The sequence below is a fragment of the Mauremys mutica genome, chromosome 7, assembly GCF_020497125.1.
Source record: "Mauremys mutica isolate MM-2020 ecotype Southern chromosome 7, ASM2049712v1, whole genome shotgun sequence".
Lineage (NCBI taxonomy): Eukaryota > Metazoa > Chordata > Testudines > Geoemydidae > Mauremys > Mauremys mutica.
Window position 1 is genome coordinate 30,595,022 of NC_059078.1, and position 24,040 is coordinate 30,619,061.

Consider the following 24,040-nt stretch of genomic DNA (forward strand, 5'->3'; position numbering starts at 1 on the left):
GGGGCTGCATTATTTATGGACTATTATTACTATCTATTATTTAGCTCCCTTACATAACCCAGGGCCTGTATTATTTATTCCCCACTCTCTCTTTACAATCTCTGCTCCGTCGCTGCCACGCATAACCCCCAAAACTTCCCTCCAGCACAGGGAGCTTTCTAGCACAGCTGAGTGTGTCAGAACAACAGCAACCGTGGGCCCTTCCCCCTACCAGGAGCTGACCCCCTTCATGCTCCTTCCCAGCTCTAACTGCCCTCCCACAGGTGGGGAGACAACCCAGGAGTGCTGACTCCTGGCCTACCTCCTTCCCACTCTAACCACTGGACCCCACTGCCCTTCCAGAGCTGGGGAGAGAACCCAGGCATTCTGGCTCCCAGGCCTCTGTGGAGGAGGCACACTACCTGGACCCCGTCTGTTTGCCATGCACCATCTCCCTGCATTTGCTGTTCCTGGCCTTTCCCTTGTCAGACCTCTCGCTCCCTCCCAAAGTGGGGCAGAGCGGAGGCAGGGGGAGGCTCACCACATGCTATTTCTCCTGGTACTGGTGGCAGTAACTGAACCCTGCCACTGTCATCCTGCCCAGGGAGGATTCCTGCTACATTATCTTATCTATCTATCCCCATACACACCCATCTATCTATCTAATCTAATCTATCTATCCCCATACACAACTATCTATCTATTCCCTTCCATCTGTCCCCATATAAGCCTATCTATGTACACATGTATGTGTTTCTGTGTTCATGGGAGTCCATGGATGTGAGCATGTGTATGTGTGTTTGTGTAGGTGTGCCTTTGCCTGTTTGTGTGTACCTGCATATGTGTGTGTGTACATGTGTTCCTATGTGCGAGCATGTATGTGTGTGTGAAGTATTGGTGTGTGCACGTGTGTGTGCATGTGCCTTTGTGTATGCATTTGTCTGAACGTTTGCCTATGTGTGTGTGTGGGCCTCTGCTGATGCCACACAGACTCTCCCCCGTCATGTGTGCATCGTGTGAGCGTGCCACAACCTCTGCATGCCAACCCCACCTCTGTTAAGAATGAATCCGTGAATCCTCCTTTATCATCCAGCACCAGGTATCTTATTTATTAGCCACAAGGGAAGGCAAGTGGGATATTTGCCAGAATCATACCATGGCCTTGCCCTCTGAGACTTAATTAACAGGACATGCTCGTTAGTGCCGCTCTGCGCTGCAGATGGGCTCCGCAATTAGCCACCCCTCCCAACGGCCGTCACCTAGAGCTGCTGCAGCTGATTGCATTTTGCCAGCAGCCACCCAGGGCTTAGGAGACACAAACTTCTGTGCTTTGCTGGAGAACTTCTCTGCCCCCTGTGCCCCCTGTCCCGTTTAGTCAGGGGTTGGGGGGGTCTCTTCTCATGCCAGATTTCAGGAGGCAGTGATGTTAAAGTCCCAGGAAAGGGCACCACTGAACTTAGTGACAGAGCTTCACCTCCTTGGGGATCTCACTGCTTTAGAGACACCTGTTGGTACCCTGTGCTGGGGTAGATGGGCCACTGGTCTGAGCCAGGGTGACGGGGGAGGGAATCTCAGGTTGGATCTAGGGTGAAAGATCTCATGTGCTTAACTGTAATAATGACAATAATAAACAAGCTTCCATGGAAAAACCTCAAAGCCCTGGGAGCCAGGACTCCTGGGTTCTGTAGCTGGCTCTGGGAGCGGAGTGGGGTCTAGTGGTTGGAGCAGAGGAGGGCTGGGTTCTCACATTCAGGGAGCCAGCTGGTGTATAATTCAAGTGGGACAGAGAAGTTTCTGGAGCCGTGGGGGAAGGATAGAGCTGGTGCTTTGCCCCACGTAGGACTGTGCCATGTGCAGTTTCATCAGCTCAGGAAGGGGGGTGAGATCGGTCCTGCCCTCCGGACACTGCCATAAACACAGAAATGTCAGAGTCACCAAAGGGCACAGGAACACCGGCCTGATTGCTGCTCGCCTCCCCACCTTCATAGTAACGGGAGCACAGCCCAGACACCAGGGCGAGGGGCCTCTTGGGCTGAACACAGCACCCGGTGGGGGATCTCCCTGGGTCTGCGTGGAGGGCCTATCCCATCTCCAGTCTAGTTCCAGAGAGAACTGGGAGGTAAATCCAGATTGGGAACAATTTGGAGTTTTTCCCAGGTAAAAACAACCTTTTCCCCCTGATTTTCAGCCACATTCTACATCTCAAATGTTCAGGGTTTTAGTTGAAAAACCCAAAATAAACTTCTGAAACATTTATTATTATATCTCTGTTTATCACATCTAGTATCTGTATCACCATCGCACCTGGGAGCCCCTGCTATACACCAGGGCCCCATCGCACTAGGTTCTGTACAGACACAAACCAGAGAGCCCCAGCCCCAAGTTGCTTCCAATCTGAGCATGACATAAGAACATAAGAATGGCCATACTGGGTCAGGCCAAAGGTCCATCTAGCCCAGTATCCTGTCTTCTGACAGTGGCCAATGGCAGGTGCTCCAGAGGGAATGAACAGACAGATTATCATCAAGTGATCCATCCCCTGTCATCCAATCCCAGCTTCTGGCAAACAGAGGTTAGGGACACCAGACAAGAGACAACATCTGGATACAGGCGGGAGCAAAAGGAAACAATAAGACTAGATCTGGTTGAAATATTTCTGACAGAACATATTTTCCTTCTGAAAAAGCCAAACTATTAATTGTGTCGAAATTGTCAGTGGAAAAATGTGTGCTTTGCTTTCACTTGGTCATTTTGCTTATCATTCTATTGTACATGTAACCTTCTGAAAAGGAAACATTGGACGGTTTTCCCAGAATGTCGTTGCATGTTACATTTCCACATTCGTGTTCTGACCCAGGAAAAAACGCAGAACTTCCCAGAGTTCCGAGTTGCGTCCGGCTTCAAATGAGATAAGGGTTTTAATTTGGGACAAAAAATCGCCCTGGAAATGGTGGAGGAAAATAAAATATTGTATCCCATTGTTATTGACACACATGAATTTTGCATACAAGTGTAACATCTTATTCCTAGCCCTGTATTGGGTTGCAGTCGTGGGAGGGGCGTGGGGTCTAGTGGATTAGAGCAGTGGTTCTCAAAGCTGGTCTGCTGCATGTTCAGGGAAAGCCCCTGGCGGTCCGGGCCAGTTTGTTTACCTGCCGCGTCCGCAGGTCCGGTTGATCATGGCTCCCATTGGCCGTGGTTCGCTGCTCCAGGCCAATGGGGGCTGCGGGAAGCGGCGCAGGCCGAGGGATGTGCTGGCCGCCCTTCCCGCAGCCCCCATTGGCCTGGAGCGGCAAACCACGGCCAGTGGGAGCTGTGATCAGCCAAACCTGCGGACACGGCAGGTAAACAAACCGGTCCGGCCCATCAGGGGCTTTCCCTGAACAAGCGGCAGACCAGCTTTGAGAACCACTGGATTAGAGTGTGGAGGGGGGGCTGGGAATCAAGATTTCTCCCGGGTTCTGTTTCCAGCTTTTAGAGAGGAGTGGGGTGTAATGTTTAGAGCGGGGGGGCTGGGAGCCAGAACTCCTGGGTTCTGTCCCTGCCCCATAGAAGGAAGTGTGGAGTAATGGTTACAGTAGGTACCTGAGACATGGTCATCAGAACTGACTCAGAGGGGAGGGCGCCCCCTGCTGAACCCCCACTCTGCAGCACAGTGCCCCCTAGCATTGTACTCCATCAATGAGTTCCCAGCGGAGAGCGCCCCCTGCTGAGCCCCACAGCACAGAGCTTTTGAAAATCAGGACTCTTATTTTTAGAGCCAGAAAATACAATTTGGAGGAGCCTATATTTAGGTCCTGCCCCCAGCTCTGAAAATTGGGACGCATGACACGGAGACAGGGATCACTGTCTCTTTGCCTTAAAGCCCAGCTCCCCTCCCCTAATCCATGGGCTCTCCAAGGACCCACGGTCCCAGCTTCTAGGTGCTTCCAACTTGCTGAGCCAGCACTGATTCTGCTTTGCATCACAAGTCTTTCACGCTCTCTGCCTTTTATAGCCCGTCTCTGACTCCCACCCCCCCTGCCCCTTCTCTGCACATCTGCAGCGTTCACCTGCGTCCCTCGCCTTGGTGCCAGAAAACAACAGCCCATATAGAGCAAGTCCCTGGCATGGCTTCCCCCTTGGAAATGGCATCCCCTGAGCAGAGGACTAGAGAAGGGAAACCCCACTGGAGAGATGCCACGGCATGAAGGGTACCTGCCCACAGGCAGCAGGGCTGGCAGGGTGAGCGGAGACTATCTGAGTGTGCCAGACCTCCAGCCAGTGTAAATTGGCCGTAGCTCCATTGGTGTCAATGGGTCCGATCCCCAGCCAGTGTAAATTGGCCGTAGCTCCATTGGTGTCAATGGGCCAGATCCCCAGCCGGTGTAAATTGCCCATAGCTCCATTGGCGTCAATGGGCCAGATCCCCAGCCGGTGTAAATTGGCTGTAGCGCCATTGGCGTCAATGGGCCAGATCCCCAGCTGGTGTAAATTGGCCATAACTTCATTGGTGTCAATGGGCCAGACCTCCAGCTGGTGTAAATTGGCCATAGTTCCATTGGCATCAATGAGCCAGATCCCCAGCCGGTGTAAATTGGCCATAGCTCCATTGGTGTCAATGGGCCAGATCCCCAGCCGGTGTAAATTGGCCATAGCTCCATTGGTGTCAATGGGCCAGATCCCCAGCCGGTGTAAATTGGCCATAGCTCCATTGGTGTCAATGGGTCCGATCCCCAGCCAGTGTAAATTGGCCATAGCTCCATTGGCGTCAATGAGCCAGATCCTCAGCCAGTGTAAATTGGCCGTAGCTCCATTGGTGTCAATGGGCCAGATCCCCAGCCGGTGTAAATTGGCCGTAGCTCCATTGGCGTCAATGGGCCAGATCCCCAGATGGTGTAAATTGGCCATAACTTCATTGGTGTCCATGGGCCAGACCTCCAGCTGGTGTAAATTGGCCATAGTTCCATTGGCATCAATGAGCCAGATCCCCAGCCGGTGTAAATTGGCCATAGCTCCTTTGGCATCAATGAGCCAGATCCCCAGCTGGTGTAAATTGGCCATAGCTCCATTGGTGTCAATGGGCCAGAGCCCCAGCTGGTGTAAATTGGCCATAGCTCCATTGGTGTCAATGGGCCAGATCCCCAGCCGGTGTAAATTGGCCGTAGCTCCATTGGCGTCAATGGGCCAGATCCCCAGCCAGTGTAAATTGGCCATAGCTCCATTGGCGTCAATGGGCCAGATCCCCAGCCGGTGTAAATTGGCCATAGCTCCATTGGCGTCAATGAACCAGATCCCCAGCCTGTGTAAATTGGCCGTAGCTCCATTGGCGTCAATGAACCAGATCCCCAGCTGGTGTAAATTGGCCGTAGCTCCATTGGTGTCAATGAGCCAGATCCTCAGCCGGTGTAAATTGGCCATAGCTCCATTGGCATCAATGGGCCAGATCCCCAGCCAGTGTAAATTGGCCATAGCTCCATTGGTGTCAATGGGCCAGATCGCCAGCCGGTGTAAATTGGCTCCACTGACATCCATGGACTGGGCCCTTTGCATCAGCCAGGGATCTGGCCCTAAATAATTAGCCGTTCTAGCCCAGTGGGGGGCAGGATCTGGTCCAGGTCTGTCCATGCTAAACAGTGCAAGATGAGGAATCACAGGGAGGGGGTCAGGGGGCTCAGAAAGGAAATATAGGACTCCTGGGAGGGGAGTGGGGTCTAATGGTTAGAGCGGGAGTGGGAGGCAGGACTCCTGGGTTCCATTCCTGCCTCTGGGAAAGGAGTGGGGTCTGTTGCTTAGAGCGGGGGTGGGAGGCAGGACTCCTGGGTTCCATTCCAGTCACCAAGAGGGGAGTGGGGTGCAGTGAGCGAGAGCAGGGGTGGGTTTGTACAGCCTGTGTTTCTGAGGTGCTGGTCACGGGCCGTGGGGATCTGTCCCTCCCTGGCACATCCTGTAATGCTGCACTGTTACGTGCCTGGCTCCTGGTTGCCCGGACCCCAGCCGCAGGGAGGGAGTGGGGGAGGGAGCCGTAATTGTCTGTGATGAGATTGCAGCGGGAATAATCCCTCGCTGACAGATGGCTCCGGGGTCCATTCCCTTATGTAAGGGATAAAGGGGGAAGTGGATTACTGGCGCTATCCCATTGCGCTACCCTTCAGATGGGATTAGGGTCTTCATTATACAGACCAGGCTGCCTAATCAGCCGCTCCCTGGCTGAGCCGTGGGTGGATGGCCGCTCTACGGGGTGCGGGGGGGTGGGGTGAAGGGGGAGCCATTCCCAGGGGGATTCTAATGGACTGTGCCTTGACCCCAGTGGACCTGTGTGCAACCACGCCAAAGCCTGGTCAGTCATCCCTGCATTGGCCATCTGGAGGGGAGCGGGATCTACTGGTTAGAGCAGGGAGGCTGAGCATCAGGACTACTGGGTTCTGTCCCCAGCTGCAGGAGGTCACGGGGTCTGGTGGATGAGGACAGGGGCAGCTGAGAGTCATCATTTCTGGGTTTTGGTCCCGGCTCTGGAATGGTAATGGAGTCTAGTGGCTATAACATGGGACTGAGACACTGGGATCAGTATTGATTCCCATAGTACAGTGCCCCCTCCTGAGCCCCGACTCTGCTTCCTGCAGCTCAGTGTCCCCTAGCACTGCACATGGGCACTGGGGTCTGCACTCACTGTGGCGGGGGAAGGGGAAGCACCTCCTACTGAGCCCCACTCTGTGAATCCTAGTTATCCCATGGGGCTCCCTGCCGATCCCCCAGCTCCTCAGAATCTGCAGGGCTGGGATATTGCCTGCACCAGGCGGGGAAGGGGGGGTGTTTTAACAGGAGGGTGCTACAGACCCCTTGTGGGTTTGCAAATCAGAGCCAAGAGGCCACCTCCCACCCCAGTGGCTCTGTCTGTGCGTCTGTCTCCATCTCTCTGTCTGTGCACCAGACACATCATCCACTCCCCAAACAGAGAGCACTTGTGTGGTTTATTTCATGATCTCACGTGCACACACACACACGCTGCACGCACACACACACACACACACACTCTGCCCTTTCCCAGGCACTGCTCTCCTTTCTGCAGCTGTCATTTCCAATCGCTATCCGGGGACCCATTCCAGCAGGCTCAGCAGGAGGGAGGGGGGAGGCAAACTGGGGAGCAATGGGAAAATTGCTCACACTAACAAGGCGCGTGTCAGGGAGCAGGGCAGTGGGATCCAGTGGTTAGAGCTGTGGGATTGGGAGTAGGGCTTCAAGGTTCTACCCCCAGTTCTGGGAGGGGAGAGGGGCCTAGTGGGTTAGAGCAGCCCAGAGTCCGGACTCCTGGGTCCGTCCCCAACTCTGGGCTGTTTGCAGCATGGGCAGGCAAATCCCTCTCCCTAAGGGAGCCCGGATGGGGGCCATTCATCCTTTAGGGTGCTTGAGTTCTGCTGTGCTAGACCCCCACACCTGCCCTGGGGCCTTGCTTCCCTCCCATCTCACTGGAGTAATTGCGACCTGCAGGGATCTCTGTACAACCCACCCCAGGCTCCACCTCAGAGGTGGGTGCATCTCAGTGGCAGGTGCAGAGTACTAGGTGCAGTATATTTTTGCAGGATTGTAGCCCCTGGTTTGCAATGCATGCTGGGGATTTCCACACACACACACACACATACACTGGAGTGTGCCGTGCGATTGCTCTGACCCATGCTCATTCCTGGCACGAGGGCTCCCCTGGCGTCCTGCCGCCTTGACTCGGTTCCTGCCAGAAGCTCTGGCTTTGCAGGGGCATGAAGGCTTTAGCTGAGATCTGTGCAGCCTCGGGGCTAGGGCAGGAAAGGTAACCCCCAATCCACAGGCCCACGCCAGCTCCTCACGCACCCACACAAAGTGGCACAACATTTTATCTTCTCCTTGGCTAGAGTGAGCTACCTATGGATCTGTGCAGGGGGCTTGTCCCCAGGGCAGGCAGAGGGGGAAGGGCTGGCTGGGGGAAATGAGACATGGAGTCTCTCCCCTCTTAGGGTCCCTAGCTCTGATCCAGCCCTAGGGCAGAGGACTGGCTGGCTGGGGAGGGGAGCTAAGTTGGGTGAGTCAGGCCATTTCCCACCAGAGAGATGGATGAGTGGGAGGGTCCCTTTGGGATGGGTTGGGAGACCTTGGGGGGAGAGGAGCTCTCCCCACACTCCCGCTCTGGGGGTTTATGAATCCAGCAGGGTATAACCTCAGGCGGGGAATTCAAAGCTCCACTGTGCAGAGTGGAAATGACGGGCACCTCCCCCGGGGCCAGGAGCTTCCAAAAATAGCCCCTCCATGCGCAGCCTGCCGCTAAGGGGGGCACAACTGGCCTCCAAAGCATCATCCTCCAGCCCCTGTTGGCACCCAGCCCCCCCCGTCCCTCCCAACCCAGCCAGCACCCATGTCCCCCCACACTGTCCCTCCCGACCCAGCTAGCACCCATCTCCCCCCCCCCACTGTCCCTCCCGACCCGGCCGGCACCCATCTGCCCCCCACTGTCCCTCCCGAACCAGCCAGCACCCATCTCCCCCCACACTGTCCCTCCCGACCCAGCCAGCACCCATCTCCCCCCCACTGTCCCTCCCGACCCAGCCAGCACCCATCTCCCCCCCACTGTCCCTCCCGACCCAGCCAGCACCCATCTCCCCCCCCACTGTCCCTCCTGACCCGGCCGGCACCCATCTCCTCCCCACTGTCCCTCCCGAACCGGCCAGCACCCATCTCCCCCCCCCCACTGTCCCTCCCAACACAGCCATCACCCATCTCCCCCCCACTGTCCCTCCCGACCCGGCCAGCACCCATCTCCCCCCCACAGTCCCTTCTGACCCAGCCAGCACCCATCTGCCCCCCACTGTCCCTCCCAACCCGGCCAGCACCCATCTCCCCCCCGCCACTGTCCCTCCCAACCCGGCCGGCACCCATCTGCCCCCCACTGTCCCTCCCAACCCGGCCAGCACCCATCTCCCCCCCGCCACTGTCCCTCCCAACCCTGCCAGCACCCATCTCCCCCCCCACTGTCCCTCCCAACCCTGCCAGCACCCATCTCCCCCCCGCCACTGTCCCTCCCAACCCAGCTAGCACCCATCTCCCCCCCCCACTGTCCCTCCCAACCCAGCCAGCACCCATCTCCCCCCCACTGTCCCTCCCAACCCAGCCAGCACCCATCTCCCCCCCGACACTGTCCCTCCCAACTCTGCTGGCACCCAGTCCCCCCACCCCATCCCCCACTGTCCCTCCCACACCCATCCCCCACTGTCCACCAACCCTGATGGCACCCCCTGCTCCCATTCCCCCCTGACCCCCTATCCTCCCAACCCAGCCAGCACCCAATCCCCCTACCCCACTGTCCCCCAACCCTGCCAGCTTTCCATCCCCATCCCCCACCATCCGCACAACCCTGCTGGCATCTAATCCCCTGCCCGCCCCCACATCACCCACTGTCCACCCCAACCCCACCAGCATCCAACCCCCATGTCCCACTGGTGTCCCTGTCCCTTCCAGCCTCCAGTTTCTGCCCCTCCCATTCCTTCCTGCACCTCATCCCTCACTGTCCCCCTCACTGGCACCCACCCCCTGTCCCTGCCATTTCCCCACTGCTGCCCATCCCCCACTGTGTCCCCCTGCCAGCATCACCTGCCCTCCATCTCCCATCCAATCCCACATCCCCCTATTCCCCACTGCCACCCCACCACCAACCCCTGCTGGCACCAAAACCCATCCCCTACTTGACTCCCTTCCTCCTGCCCCCCCAGCTTCTTCCATCTCCCTTCTATCCCCCGCGTGCCCCCACTGTGCACTGACTACTAGACCCCACTCTCACCCCCTCCCACCCACGCCCTGACACGACCCCAGATGCACACACCCAGGGAGCTGTCAGCACACCTAGCCCTCCTGCTCTGTGCCATGTTCCAGCACTGGCTGCAATCCAGCCCAATTCCCCTCTGCCCCCCACCAGGCCCGGCGGGTGAAATATTGCTTTATGGATCGCAGGATGGACTGGCAACGAGCTAATAATGGAAACACCCAATCAATGTGTCACTGTAATGAACTCGGTGCTGACAACACCCTCCCACCCGCCTGCCTGGGCATCCCCCCACCCCACTGAGAGAGGGGATCTAATGGTTAGAGAAGGGGGGTAGGCAGTCAGGACCCCAGGGATCTATGTTTGGCTCGGGGAGGGGAGGGGAGTGGGAGCTGGGACACCTGGGTTCTATCCCAGGTCTGGGAGGGGAGTGGTGACTTGTGGTTAGATCAGCAGCAGTGACTGACACATGGACGACACCTCCATTGCCTGCTAATCCCCAGATCAGTGTGTAAATCCCTCTCGCTCAGTGAATCTGGAAAGGGGGGATTGTTTTCAAAAAATAATTATAATCTGCTTCGACTTATTTTTATGATCCATCCACCTACTCCTCCCTGGGGGGAGAATGGACGGCGGAGAATGGGACTGGGACAGGATTCATTAGCTCTAATGGATTGAGATCTGTAATAGGATTGGAGGCCTGAAGGGGGATGGCCAACCGGGTTAGGGTCTCTATCCCCCAGCAGCCCCCAGCTGTGGGCGCTTGTGTGCATTCAAACAGCCAGCGCTATGCGGGGTAGGGGTGCCAGTAGGTTTATCCTCTAACAGAAGGATGGTGCCCCAGGTCCCTGGACTATCCCTATTAAACAAAGAATTTAGTCTCTGGCTTCTTTGTGGCAGGACAGCAAAGGAGATGTCTATCTAGTGGGCTGGGAATCAGGGTTCTATTCCCAGATCTGGGTGGGGAATGGGGTCTAGTGGTTAGAGCAGGAGGGCTGGGAGCCAGAATTCCTGGGTTATATTCCCACCTCTGCCACTAATCTCCTAGGGCAAGTCCCTTCCCCCTCAGTGCCTGTTTTCCTCTCCCACCCTTTGTCCACTTATTAGACTGTGAGGGTTTAGGGGCAGGGACCATCTCTCCCTGTGTCTGCAGCACCCCCGACAGGACCCTGACCTCAGTGGGTGGCCTCTCAATGCTCCTACAATATCTGTAAGGACCCCCATCACCTTCCAGGGATCATCAGCTGGGATTTGGACCTTCAGCCCCGAAATTTAGGCTAAGGGCATTATGTTGGTAACAGTAACAGGGCAGTTAACCATTTATGTTGACCACCCCCCAGTGGCAGCAGCCAGTACTGCACCCTGCAGGGCTGCGGCAGCTCCAGAAGTCCCCAATGGCAGTAGGCGGAACTGCATCCTGCCATGCCCAGCGGTGACATTACGGTGGGACCGTGCCCCTGACGGTATTGCTTGATGCCAGGATAACGTTTTGCCTCCTCTCTGCCTTGCAGTGGACGGGTGCATTCACCGGGCTGCCGGAGAGCTGCTCAAAGAGGAATGCCGATCCCTGAACGGGTGTGAGACAGGGAAAGCCAAGCTCAGCTGTGGATACCGGCTCCCAGCCAAATGTGAGTGATACCGGCCGGGGGTCTTGTCTGTAACATCCGTTGGGTCCAGCAGGCCAGGCTGCGGGGCCGTGGCTTGGTGGTGCCAGGGCCGCACCCACTGCTGCTTCGTGCAGCCCACAAGACGTCACAGGTTCAGCTTCCCAGGGAATCAGGTGCAGGAGTGGTGGCCCGTTGAAGAGAAAGGCTGGCCCACTGGGTAGAGGGATAGCCAGAGGCTTAGGAGAGACAGGTTCAAATCCCTGCTCGGCCCCAGGCTTCCTGTGGGACCCTGGACAATTCATTGTGCCTCAGTTTCCCATCTGTATAACAGGGATAACAGCACTGCCCGGCCTCACACATTACAGTGTGTGTGTGGAGGGGGCGGGGAATTGAGGAGACATGTATCTCAATTGCTCTGATACTCCAGTTTAGGTACCTGGCACAGAGAGATCTGGGTCTCTGACTCTGTGCAGTCACTGGACATACTGGTGTAAACACTCCTGGGTAGTACTTTGCCTGGTACAAATGTGGCAGGAGAAGCAGGGCACAGATGCCTGGAGCTGGGCAGAGTGTGTTTGTGTGAATTCAGCAGGAGACCTGAGTCCCAGCGGGTTGCTTATATAGCCTGTGTGACAGAAACGCCTCCGCTCCTGCAAACTTCTGCACATGTACACACACACATGGGTCCATGTACACCCTGCCTGCACATACACCCACCCCTGCCTGCATGTCCACACCTGCACAACACACAATCCCAGAGGTGCGTGCACAGGCTGTCAACACACACAGACGTGCACACCCACCCCCGAGTTTCATCACCCGCATGCCAGCAGAAGCACATGTGGAAAACAAGCCGCGTCTGGGGTTTTGCATCATTGGGCCCCAAAGAGATGTGGCACAAACAGCCCCACGCTGCCTGGTGCCATCGCTCAGTGGGGGGAGCTGGGCTGGCTGGGGGCCCAGCTGGAGGGGGCTGCCCGGGAGAATCCCAGCTCTGAATGGGAGCGGAGCACTGGGAAATCTGACTGTGGGTGATTGGGTGTGGATGGGAGGGGGTCCTGGCATGTGTGTATAAAATGGGGTTGTGTGTAAAGCTGGGTCAGGTTGGCTGTGTGGGTGGATCTGTCAGATTGTGGACTTGGGGAGTGTCAGGTTGTGGAGTTGGGGTGGGTGCGAGAAGCAGCGTGATCCTCCCCCTGCGTTTCAGAGCCAGCCCCATGGGGATGCACTGCAGTGGCTCAGCCAGCTGCTCTGCTGTGCTCATCAAGGGAAGTCGGGGCCACATCCATACGCCCAGCCAGGCCCTCGGGTCAGGAGGCCTGCAAGGCAGACCATGTCTGGGGGCTGCTCTAACCACCAGGCCCCACTCCCTTCCAGGAGTCTAGCTCCCAGCCCCCTGCTCCAACCACTGGACTCCATTCCCTTCCCAGAGCTGGGCGTGGCCCCAAGAGTCCAGGCTCCCTGTTCTAAAGCCCTTCCTGTCATTCCTTGTGAATTTGCTGCCTTCCAGTGACATCTTGTGGCAAGTAGTTCCACAGCTTATTGTGTGTGTGACTGTGCATAAAAAGCAGTGTGTGTGTGACTGTGTGTAAAGCAGTGTGTGTGTGTGTAAAGCAGTGTGCACCTCAAGTGTGTCAGTGTGTATGGAAAGCAGTACTTCTGCATGTGTAAAGCTGTGTGTGTGTGTAAAGTAGGCATGGGCAGGGTTTCTCAGTGTCACCCCTGTGTTGTACCCCTGGGGGTCTGTCCTTCACTGCCATCAGAGAATCTTGGATTGAGGAGACCCCAGGTAGCTGGTGACTCCCCACCCCCCAAGCTGTGCATCCCCCACCCCCCCCAGAGCAGAGGCACAGAGAGCTGGGGTCCCCCCGCCCATGATCCGTCTGGAAGGGAGGGGGCAGGAATGAGATCTGCCGGGGGGGGGGTTGTTCTCAACTCGTCCCCCCAAGTCTCGCCAGCTGCATCGCGGAATGACGTGTGACTGACACCTGGGAGAGGGGGCCATGTACAGCACCATGCGCTCTGCCCGGGGGGCTCCCCAGCAGGGCATTGCAATGTGAGGCAAAGTGGGGGGCTGCAACTCCACTGGGTTATTGCAAATGGCAGGAGTCTTTGTGCTGAGCCCAGCCTAGAGGGTGGGGCACTGGACTGGGAGTCAGGATGCCTGGGTTCTATTGCCATCAAGTCCCTTCCCCTCTGTGCAGCTCTGTTTTCCCACCCAGTCCCTGTGTATTTAGATTGTAAACTCTTCTGGTTAAGGACTGTTGACTGAGATCAGGGCCCCAGTGTGCCAGGCGCTGCACAGACCCCGACTGAGATCAGGGCCCCAGTGTGCCAGGCGCTGCACAGACCCCGACTGAGATCAGGGCCCCAGTGTGCCAGGCGCTGCACAGACCCCGACTGAGATCAGGGCCCCATTGTGCCAGGCGCGGCACAGACCCCGACTGAGATCAGGGCCCCAGTGTGCCAGGCGCTGCACAGACCCCGACTGAGATCAGGGCCCCAGTGTGCCAGGCGCGGCACAGACCCCGACTGAGATCAGGGCCCCAGTGTGCCAGGTGCTGCACAGACCCCGACCGAGATGTTACACACACTGTGATATCAGACACACTTCTTTCCATCCCACCCTCTCACAGACACGCACATTGGGTGCAGGAAGGTCTCAGCCAATGCTGATCTGCAAGCCCCATTGGGACAGGCAGTGAGTGAAGGAGATGCCCCCCTGCTGTTCCCTGCAGCACAGCTCCTCCCAACACCATCCTGGGCCAGAGGGGCCAGTGCTGACAGTGAGGGGGTAGAGCTCCTCCTACTGAACCCCACCCTGGCCCTGCAGCTGATTACAGCCCCCCACCCAGCAGGGCCGGCTTTAGGCCTATTCCACCAATTCCCCTGAATCGGGCCCCGTGCCTAAGAGGGCCCCACACCCAGTGAGAATCCCTTCCCTGGCTAGAGGCGCCTTTTTAATTTTTACTCACCTGGCGGCGGTTTGAGTCTTCAGCAGCGGGTCCTTCACTCTCTCCGGGTCTTCGAGGGCACTTCGGCAGTGGGTCCTTCAGTACCACTGAAAACCTGGAGCAAGTGAAGGACCCACCGCCGAAGTGCCGCCAAAAACTCAGAGCACCATCCGGTGAATACAAGCCCCACGTGTTTCTTTACGTGTTTTTTTTTTTTAAGTCATCCCTGCCAGGGCCCCGTTGAAACTGTTTGAATTGGGCCCCGCACTTCCTAAAGCCGGCCCTGCCACCCAGCACCACCTGCAGTGCTGGGGAGATCTGTCGTGCAGGCCCCTGGCTGCCGGCCATGCGTGTTATCAATAACATCCCGGGGGGAGGGGGGGAGTGAACAGCACTCTATTTATCAGGCTAATATTATAGACAAGAACAGCAAATGCAAAGTGCTATCGACCGGGCTGTCAGGGAGAGGCATGATGTGGGGCAGGCAGCGATACTCTGTGCAAATGGCGGGGCAGGGGAGTGGTAGGGTTGTGATTACACACACACTGATCTCACACACTGATAACACACACACACATTGATCTCACACTGTGCTCTCACATACACTGATCTCACACTCACACACTGATCTCACATACACTGATCTCACACACATTGATCTTACACACTGATCTCACACTCACACCGTGGTCACACACACTGATCTCAACTCACACACGGATCTCACACACACTGATCTCACACACACTGATCTCAACTCACACACTGATCTCAACTCACACACTGATCTCACATTGATCTTACACAAACTGATCTCACACACACTAATCTCAAACACACACATCTATCTCACATACACTGATCTCAACTCACACACTGACCTCACACACACTGATCTCAAGTCACACACTGATCTCACAGAAACTGATCTTACACAAACTGATCACACACACACACACAGATCTCACACACACTGATCTAGACTCACACTGATCCCACACACACTGATCTCACATACACTGATTTCACACACATTGATCTTACACACTGATCACACAAACTCTGATCACACACACACTTACCTCACACACATTCATCTTACACACTGATCTCACAGACTGATCTCACACACACTGATCTCACACACACATTGATCTCACACTTACACACTGTTCTCACACACATTGATCTTACACATACTGATCTCAAACACACACATCTATCTCACACACATTGATCTCAACTCACACTGATCTCACACTCACACTCTGATCTCACACATACTGATCTCACAACCACACACTGATCTCACACACACTGATCTCACAATCACACATTGATCTCAGACACACTGATCTCGACTCACACATTGATCTTACACAAACTGATCTCACATTCATACACTGATCTCAGACTGGTGGTTCGGTTAAATCCAGAGAGCTGGATAATGGAGACTCAGCTCTACGGGGTTCTACTGTATACCAATAAAAATTGTATTCAACTGATACCTGTAGATATTGTGGCAGGGGAACTTAAGTTCTGTGTTGAATTTTAATCTTGGAAAAACAAAGATTTCTATGTTTTTTTATCAGATAATTTTGGCTTTTTTTATCATGGAAAACTAGGATCCCTGATGATCACACATGCCAATCTCACATACTGATCATGCACACATGCACACATCGAGATCACATGCACTGGATTTCACACACAAACATACACTGATCTCACTCTCTGATCACACACACCGATATTACACACATACACACGCACACACCATGCATACACATTGATGTCTCTCACACACTGATCTAACACACACACTGATCTCTCTCCCGCTCTCTCTCACACACACAAACACACACACACTGGTCTCACACAGATACATTAATAACACACTCTGATCTCCCACCCACACAGATCTCTCTCTCTCTCACACACACACACACACACACACACTCTGCAAACCAGCTCCTCGAGAGAGTCCCCAGCCCCAGAGCTTGGCAGGGGGTGGGTGGGTGGGTGGGTGAGTGGGGGAGGGGATGGATGGAGCCGGGGGTTATGGCAGGGAGAAGGGACAGGCAGACATGTAGGGGAGGGGTGGATGCATCCAGAATCAACCCAGAGCAAAAGCTAATACGATGCACAAATAACATGATGGGGCCAGTAAATAACTAGGGCAGAGAGAGACCCCCACACACCCCACCAGAGGGGGGTGGGGTCCTGAACCCCCCATGGCCCTGCACCCCCTGTGCTCCATGCACTGCCTCCCTGTGTCCCCTGCATGGCCACTATGTGCCTCTGCACCCCCTGTGCCACCTGCACCCCCTATGTCCCCTCCACTACCATTCTGTATCCCCTGCACTGCTGCTCTGTGTCTTCTGCACCCCCTGTACCCCCTGCACTGCCCCTCTGTGCCCCCTGTGCCCTCTTGGCTCTTCCACCCCTGCAGTGTCCCAGGGGTCCCCCTATGGCCCCATCCTGGCACTCTCCACTCCCCGCCTGGTCCATCCCTCACATTGGGAAGGTAGTGGGGTCTAGTGGTTAGAGCACCTGGCAGTATATCGCCTGCCCCAGCGAGGCTGGGGGGTTGGTTCCCCTCCCTCCCTGGCCTTTGTCTCCTGCATGTGCCCCTCCCAGCCATGTCTTCCCATTGCAGCCTTGGAAAGGACCCCTCCTGCCAAGCCTCCCCGTCTCCCTGCTGGGACTGAACGTCCCACACAGCTCGGCTCACCCTGTGGCTGGCGTCCGGGAGCCTGTTCTCTGTGCCCGTAGGGCTGGGGGGTTCCTAGAGCCCCCAGTGCCAGGGACAGAGACCTGGGCCTCACCCCACCTCCATCCCCTGTAGGTCTGCCCTCAGAGCTGGCCGCAGCCTCGCAGCACAAGGGGGTGCTGTGCTACAGGTAGTGGGCTGGGGGGCTCAGCAGGGGGCTGGATCCCAGGAGAAACAGCTGCCACTCCCCCCCCCCCCCCCGCAAACCTCACTCCTTTACCTGATAGCATGTCTGCTCCTGCTGCCAGATCTGTGCCTCCGGGGGATTTAGGGAGCCGCCATTAAAACACAGCAGCATGCTCCCAAAAGACCCTACAATAACAAAGCAGCTGAGCCTCAGAGTTCCCAATACACCCTTCTACACTGGGCCCCTGATCTTAGTCGGGGTCTGTGCAGCACCTGGCACAATGGGGCCCTGATCTCAGTTGGGGTCTGGGCAGCGCCTGGCAGAATGGGGGCCCTGATCTCAGTCAGGGTCTGGGCAGCACCTGGTACAGTGGGGGCCCTGATCTCAGTCAGGGTCTGGGCAGTGCCCGGCCCAACAGGGCCCCACTCACACTGGAGCAACTGGCATTTACACGAGCAGCAGAACTGGGCCCCTCAGCCCCCGCCCCAGGGACACAGCAGGACAACAGCAGCCAGGCAGCCTGGGCTGAATAGAGTCAGCACCTCCCTGGGCCGTAGGAGTCACTGCCAGAGCCCACAGGCTGCTGGGGGGGAGGGGTCGGGAGCAGGAATCCTGGGTTCGGGCTCTGGCTCTGGGAAGGAAGTGGAGTCTAGCAGTTAGAATTGGGGGGGGAGCAGGAGTCAGGACTCCTAGTTCTGTCCCAGCACGAGGAGGGGCACAGGCTGTTTTGCAGCTGGGCGGGTGTCAGGGCCATTGCTGGAGCAAACCCTTCTGGAGCTGAAGGACGAGCAGCCGCTGATTGATGGGGCATGAAGTAGGGCTCAGACCTTGGGCTGACAGCTCCTCTGTCAGCGACAGGACCTTGGGAGGAGGACTCTGGCTGGGGGGGCATGTCTGTGGGTTAGAGTGCGGGGGCTGGGAGCCAGGACTCCTGGGTTCTGTGCCTGGCTCCGGGTGGGGGATGGGATCGAGTGGGTCAGAGCAGGGGGCTGGGATTCAGGACTCCTGGGTTCCACCCAGATTGGGCAAAGGTTAGGAAGGGCTCTGCATCCCATGCTGCCCGCAAGAGAGCAGAGCCAGGCCTGGGGGTGGGCAGCAGCTGGGGAAGGGGCAGGGGGCACTGGGGGATCTTGTCAAGACATTTCCAGACCCAGGTTTAAGATCAAGCCAGTCCCAGGGTCAGGTGGGCGCAGTGCATGGGGAGAAATGACAGCTCTGACCTTTGCTGGGCTCTGGCTCAGCGCTCACTGCATGTGTGTGTCAGGAATATGAAATAGATGGGGTGGTCCCCAGTCCCCTGCAGCTCCCACCTCCCAGGCCCCAGCTTCAAATCCAACCCCATCACTCATGTAATGAGCTGCCAGGTCTCTGTTGTCAGCATTGCTGTTCAGTTCAATTGGTAGTCAATGCTCAGGGGCTGTGGGTCAGGGTAAAGGGGCACTGGCAGAGCTGGGGGGAGCGCAGGGCTGGAATAGTTGCGGGGGGGGGGCACTCTCTGTTCATGACTGGGTGACCTTGGGGGGCGGGGAAGGTGGCCAGGCTGTAACTAAGATACCCCCCTACGCAGGGTTGGCAAGGCTGATCCGTGATACCCAGTGTTCTGTGCAACACGTGTGAAGGTCCCACACCCCACCCCGGCCCCAAGCAGTGTCCAGCATCCTTGTCTGCCATGGAAACGAGCGAAGAGAGCATGATGGGAGGGGGATCTCCCAGTGGGGGCTCATTAATATCCATCCCTGTCCAGGGACCGCGGGATGAACAGACGGACGCAGCAGCAGGAGGGATGCCCGGGGGCCAAGCAGCCTGGTGGCATTGCCCGCAGCGAGCAGGAGAGGTGGGGGGCAGAGCTGAGCAGAGGATTTGCTGCTGGTTCCAAAAAGTCGGGGGGGGGGGATTGTTTTGGGTTGAACCGAAAATGAAACTGGGGGGGAAGTTTCGGCCAATGAGGAACTTAGGGACGGACTTGATGTTTGTTCTCTGCAGATGCTCAGAAAGGACCAGCCATTGCCAAGGCCCCAGGCCAAGCAGTCCTGGTTCTCAGGGCATCAGTCACTAACTCCGAGGCCTGATCTAGGGCTCAGTAGGAGGTGTTTTCCCCTCGCAGTCAGTTTGCGGCACTAGGGGGCGCTGTGCTGCAGGGCTCAGTAGGGGGTGCTCTCCCCTTGCAGTCAGTGTGGCACTAGGGGGCGCTGTGCTGCGGGGTGGGGCTCAGTAGGGGGTGCTCTCCCCTCGCTCTCAGTGCGGCACTAGGGGACGCTGTGCTGTGGGGTGGGGCTCAGTAGGGGGTGCTCTCCCCTCGCTCTCAGTGCAGCACTAGGGGGCGCTGTGCTGCAGGGCTCAGTAGGGGGTGCTCTCCCCTCGCTCTCAGTGCGGCACTAGGGGGCGCTGTGCTGTGGGGTGGGGCTCAGTAGGGGGTGCTCTCCCCTTGCAGTCAGTGTGGCACTAGGGGGCGCTGTGCTGCGGGGTGGGGCTCAGTAGGGGGTGCTCTCCCCTTGCAGTCAGTGTGGCACTAGGGGGCGCTGTGCTGTGGGGTGGGGCTCAGTAGGGGGTGCTCTCCCCTCGCTCTCAGTGCGGCACTAGGGGGCGCTGTGCTGTGGGGTGGGGCTCAGTAGGGGGTGCTCTCTCCTCGCTCTCAGTGCGGCACTAGGGGGCACTGTGCTGTGGGGCGGGGCTCAGTAGGCGATGCTCTCCCCTCCAGTCAGTGCATGCCCCAGTCCGGCACTAGGGGGTGCTGTGCTGTGCTGCGGGGTGAGGGGGTCTCCCCATCTCTCATCCCCCTGCCTCCCCCCTGTGCAGATGTCATTCACGCAGTGGGTCCCATTGCCCAGGGGGAGCCGAGCGCTGCCCAGGAAAAGGAGCTGGAGAACTGCTACAAGAACAGCCTGAAACTGGCCGTGGAGAACAAACTCCGCACCGTGGTGAGAGAGCCTGGGGGTGCACGAGGGAGGGGCTGGGGTTTGCTGGGGGTCACGCACCTGGGGAGAAAGGAGGTTTATACAAACGGAGAAGAGGTTTGGGAGGGGGCGTTGTATGAAGGGGTGCTGGAGGGACAGTGCTGTGGGGGGCAATGGGGAAGGGCAGTGGGGGGATGAGGGCAGTGTTGTGGAGGATGGTGCTGGCTGAGGGGGCAGGTGCTGGGGGAGCAGCGGTGTGGGGTGGCATTTGTGTGGGGGATGGGGTGCTGGGGACGGTGGGGGATGGGGGGGGTGGCAATTGTCTCTCTCACCCGCTATCTGTCTCTCCTCCCAGGCCTTCCCTTGTCTCTCCACAGGCGTGTTCGGTGAGTATGGGGCTGGGCCGGGGACTTGAGCCCCTCTCCTGGGCTGGGGGCTCGCTACAGGTCCCAGCTCTGATCCTTGCTGCTCTGCCCCCAGGGTACCCCAGCGATGCCGCGGCCGAGGTCGTCCTGAGGACGCTGCGGGAGTGGCTGGAGGTGAACAAGGAGAAGGTGAGGGAAAGCGTGGGCGCCCCCTGCTGGGCACCTCACTGGCCATGGGAGCACAGGGGTGTAAACAGCAGGCGCACTGGGAGTGTGTGCAGGAACATGGAGGTGCTGGGGGCATTGGGCATATGGGAGGTGAGTGTTTACATGGGTGTGTGAGAGCATGCACATGAGTGTGAATGGGATTGTGAGCATCACAGTGTTTGTGAGCATGCACATGAGTGTGAATGGGTTTGTGAGTGTGACATTGGTGTTTGTGAGCATGCACATGAGTGTGAATGGGTTTCTGAGCGTCATGTTGGTGTGTGTGAGCACGCACGAGTGTGAATGGGTTTGTGAGCATCATGCTGGTGTTTGTGAACATGCACATGAGTGACTGTGAATGTGCACGTGTGTGCACATTGGTGTTTGTGAGTGGACCTGTGGCTGTGCTCACACCATTGTGACCTGAGGGATGGGGGCGGTGATGATCAGGGGAGGAGTTGAGTCTTTTTAGGCCAGGTGCCCAGACCTGCAGCTCTCAGCTCTGCCGACCCTTGAGTCTTCTCCCCCACACCTCCAATGCTGGACTCGCTCCCCACCACTGACCCACATCCCTGCTCACACCTGGCAGGTCGACCGGCTGGTGATCTGCGTCTTCCAGGAGAAGGATGAGGAGATTTACAAGGAGAAGCTGCCCTTCTACTTCCCCATCGGTACGCCACCCCACAATCCCCACCCCTCTACCTCCCCATTAGTACGCCCCCCAGACCCTCATTGGTCCCCCTCTACCTCCCCATTGGTATGGCCCCCCGGATCCCCCTCCCTCTACCTCCCCATTGGTACGCCCCCCCGACCTCCACCCCTCTGCTTCCCCATTAGTGTGGCCCCCCCAGACTCCAACCTCTCTACTTCCGCAATGGTACGGACCCCCCTAGATCCCCACCCCTCTACTTCCCCATTGGTACGGTCCCCATGGATCCCCCCTGCAGTTCTCCCAGCCCCTCCAGGACCTCCCTCCCCCCACAACCCCTGGCCTCCAATCCATCGATTTCCCCATTGGTTCAGCCCCCATAACCCCCCACTCTGACCCCTAGAACTCTCCCCCAGCCCCCCATTCCTCTAATTCCCCATTGGCACAGCTCCCCTGCCCCCGATCCCCCCATAGTCTCCCCCACTCTTCCCCCCAACCTCTCCTCACCAGTCTCTCAGGGCTCTCCTGTGACTCCCCTTATCCTGCAGGACCCTCTCAGCCAGCTTAAGAACATAAGAACGGCCGTACTGGGTCAGACCAATGGTCCATCTAGCCCCATATCCTGTGACAGTTGCCAATGCCAGGTGCCCCAGAGGGAATTAACATAAGAGGCCAATTGATCGAGTGATCTATCCCCTGTCGTCCAGTCTCAGCTTCTGGCAGTTAGAGGTTTAGGGACACCCAGAGCATGGGCTAAATCCCTGACCATCTTGGCTAGTAGCCAGTGATGGACCTGTCCTCCGTGAACTTATCCAGTTCCTTTTTGGATAAGATTTTTGGCCTTCACAACATCCCCTGGGAATGAGTTCCACGGGCCGACTGTGCATTGTGTGACGAAATACTGCCTTGGGTTTGTTTCAAACCTGCTGCCTGTTAATTTCCCAGTGGGTGACCCACTGGTCCTTGTGTTATGGGAAGGGGTGAATAACACTTCCTTATGCACTTTCTCCACACCAGTCATGATTTTATAGACCTCTATCATATCCCCTCTAGTCGTCTCTTTTCCAAGCTGAGCACTGCCAGTCTTTTCAGTCTCTCATATGGGAGTGGTTCCTTCCCTCTAATCATTCCTGTTGCCCTTCTCTGCACTTTCTCCAATTCTACTATAGCTTTTTTGAGACGGGGCAACCAGAGCTGCACACAGTATTCAGGGTGTGGACGTACCATGCATTTATCTAGTGACATTATGATATTTTCTGTTTTATTATCTGTCCCTTTTCCAATGGGTCCTAACATTCTGGTAGCGTTTTTGAGCGGATCACTTCAGAGAACTAGCCACAATGACTCCAAGATCTCTCTTGAGTGGTAACAGCTAATTTAGACCCCATCATTTTTGTATAGTAGGATTATGTTTTCCAATGTGTGTCACTTTGCATTTGTCAACATTGAAGGTCATCTGCCATTTTGTTGCCCAGTCACCCAGTTTTGTGAGATCCCTTTGTAACTCTTAGTTCAGTCCAAAGCTGACCACGATCTGGAGTAGTCTAGTATCATCTGAAGATTTTGCCATCTCACTGTTCACCCCCTTTTCCAAATCACTTATGAATATGTTGAACCACACTGGTTCCAGTACAGATCTTTGGGGGACCCTGCCACTTCCTGCTCGCCATTGTGAACACTGACCATTGATTCCTACCCTTTCTGTCTTGTAACTAGTTATTGATCTGTGAGGGGACCTTCTCTCTTATCCCCTGACTACTTACAACTGTTCCCCCTGAGCCCCTGCAACCAGGGACTCCTTCCCCCCAGGACCCCTCCCCCCCCCCGGCCTTCTCTCACAGCCTCCTGACCTGCCCCCACAGCTCCCCAACCCCTTCCCATCCTCCTGCCCCAAACCCTTCCCCATCCAGTACACGGGGGCCCTTTCCCTCCCCCTTGTCCTGCCCCACACAGATTTTGATGGACCCTGTGGACACCCAGGGAGGGTAGATGGGGGTGGGCTCTCCCCTTCCCCACCTCACTGGGCATTGGGTGTATTTTGGGGGGGAATTCCCTGGATTAACCCTCCCCCTTCTCTTATTTCTAGCCTGATCCTGACCCCATCCCTCCCTCTCTGCGATGGGTAAGCCCAACCCAGCACCATGTGCAGTGGGGGGAACTCCCCTAACTCCGGAACCCCCCACTCACTAACCCCAGAACCACATTATCTGGGCTAGCGGGGGGCACTGAGGGGCACCAGCAGAGCTGGATAAGAGGCGGGGCTGTGGGTCAGGACTGAGGAGTACCGGCAGAGCTGGGATAGCGGGGGGGCCATGCGTCGGGATGGAGGGACACTGGCGGAGCTTGGATAGCAGGGGGCTGTGGGTCTGGACGGAGGGGCACCGGTGGAGCTGGGCTGGGATCCCAGGGCTGGCAAAGCAGGGGGCTGTGGGTTGGGATTGAGGGGCACCGGCTGAGCTGGGGGAGGGAGCCCAGGGCTGCGATTGGGGGGGGCTGCAGGTTGGGAATGAGGCACTGATCCCATGGCCGCTGGGGGTTGAGTACCAAATGCTGCCTTCCTTCTGCCCCCTTTCCCCCCCAGCCATGCACCTGGTTCTGGCCTGTTGCCCCCTGATGCCCCTGGATGCACAGATCTGACCCCGCGTCTTTCTTCCCCCACAGACACCGCTGAGCAGCTGGCAGCCCAGCCCTGAAAGACCCCCCCCCCCAGAGATGCTGCCTG

General features: G+C 57.1%; 1 protein-coding gene across 1 annotated transcript in view; it reads left to right on the plus strand.

Moving 5' to 3' along the window:
- The window catches only part of MACROD1 (mono-ADP ribosylhydrolase 1), a 203,971-nt gene extending 180,500 nt beyond the window's left edge, over nt 1–23,471 (plus strand). The window contains exons 5-10 of the mRNA XM_045024864.1: nt 11,254–11,370; nt 20,000–20,121; nt 20,453–20,483; nt 20,578–20,651; nt 21,259–21,340; nt 23,405–23,471. Coding sequence (XP_044880799.1) covers nt 11,254–11,370; nt 20,000–20,121; nt 20,453–20,483; nt 20,578–20,651; nt 21,259–21,340; nt 23,405–23,409 — 431 coding nt within the window. The 3' untranslated portion in view covers nt 23,410–23,471. The remainder of the gene's footprint in view (nt 1–11,253; nt 11,371–19,999; nt 20,122–20,452; nt 20,484–20,577; nt 20,652–21,258; nt 21,341–23,404) is intronic.
- The last annotated feature ends 569 nt before the right edge of the window (nt 23,472–24,040 follow it).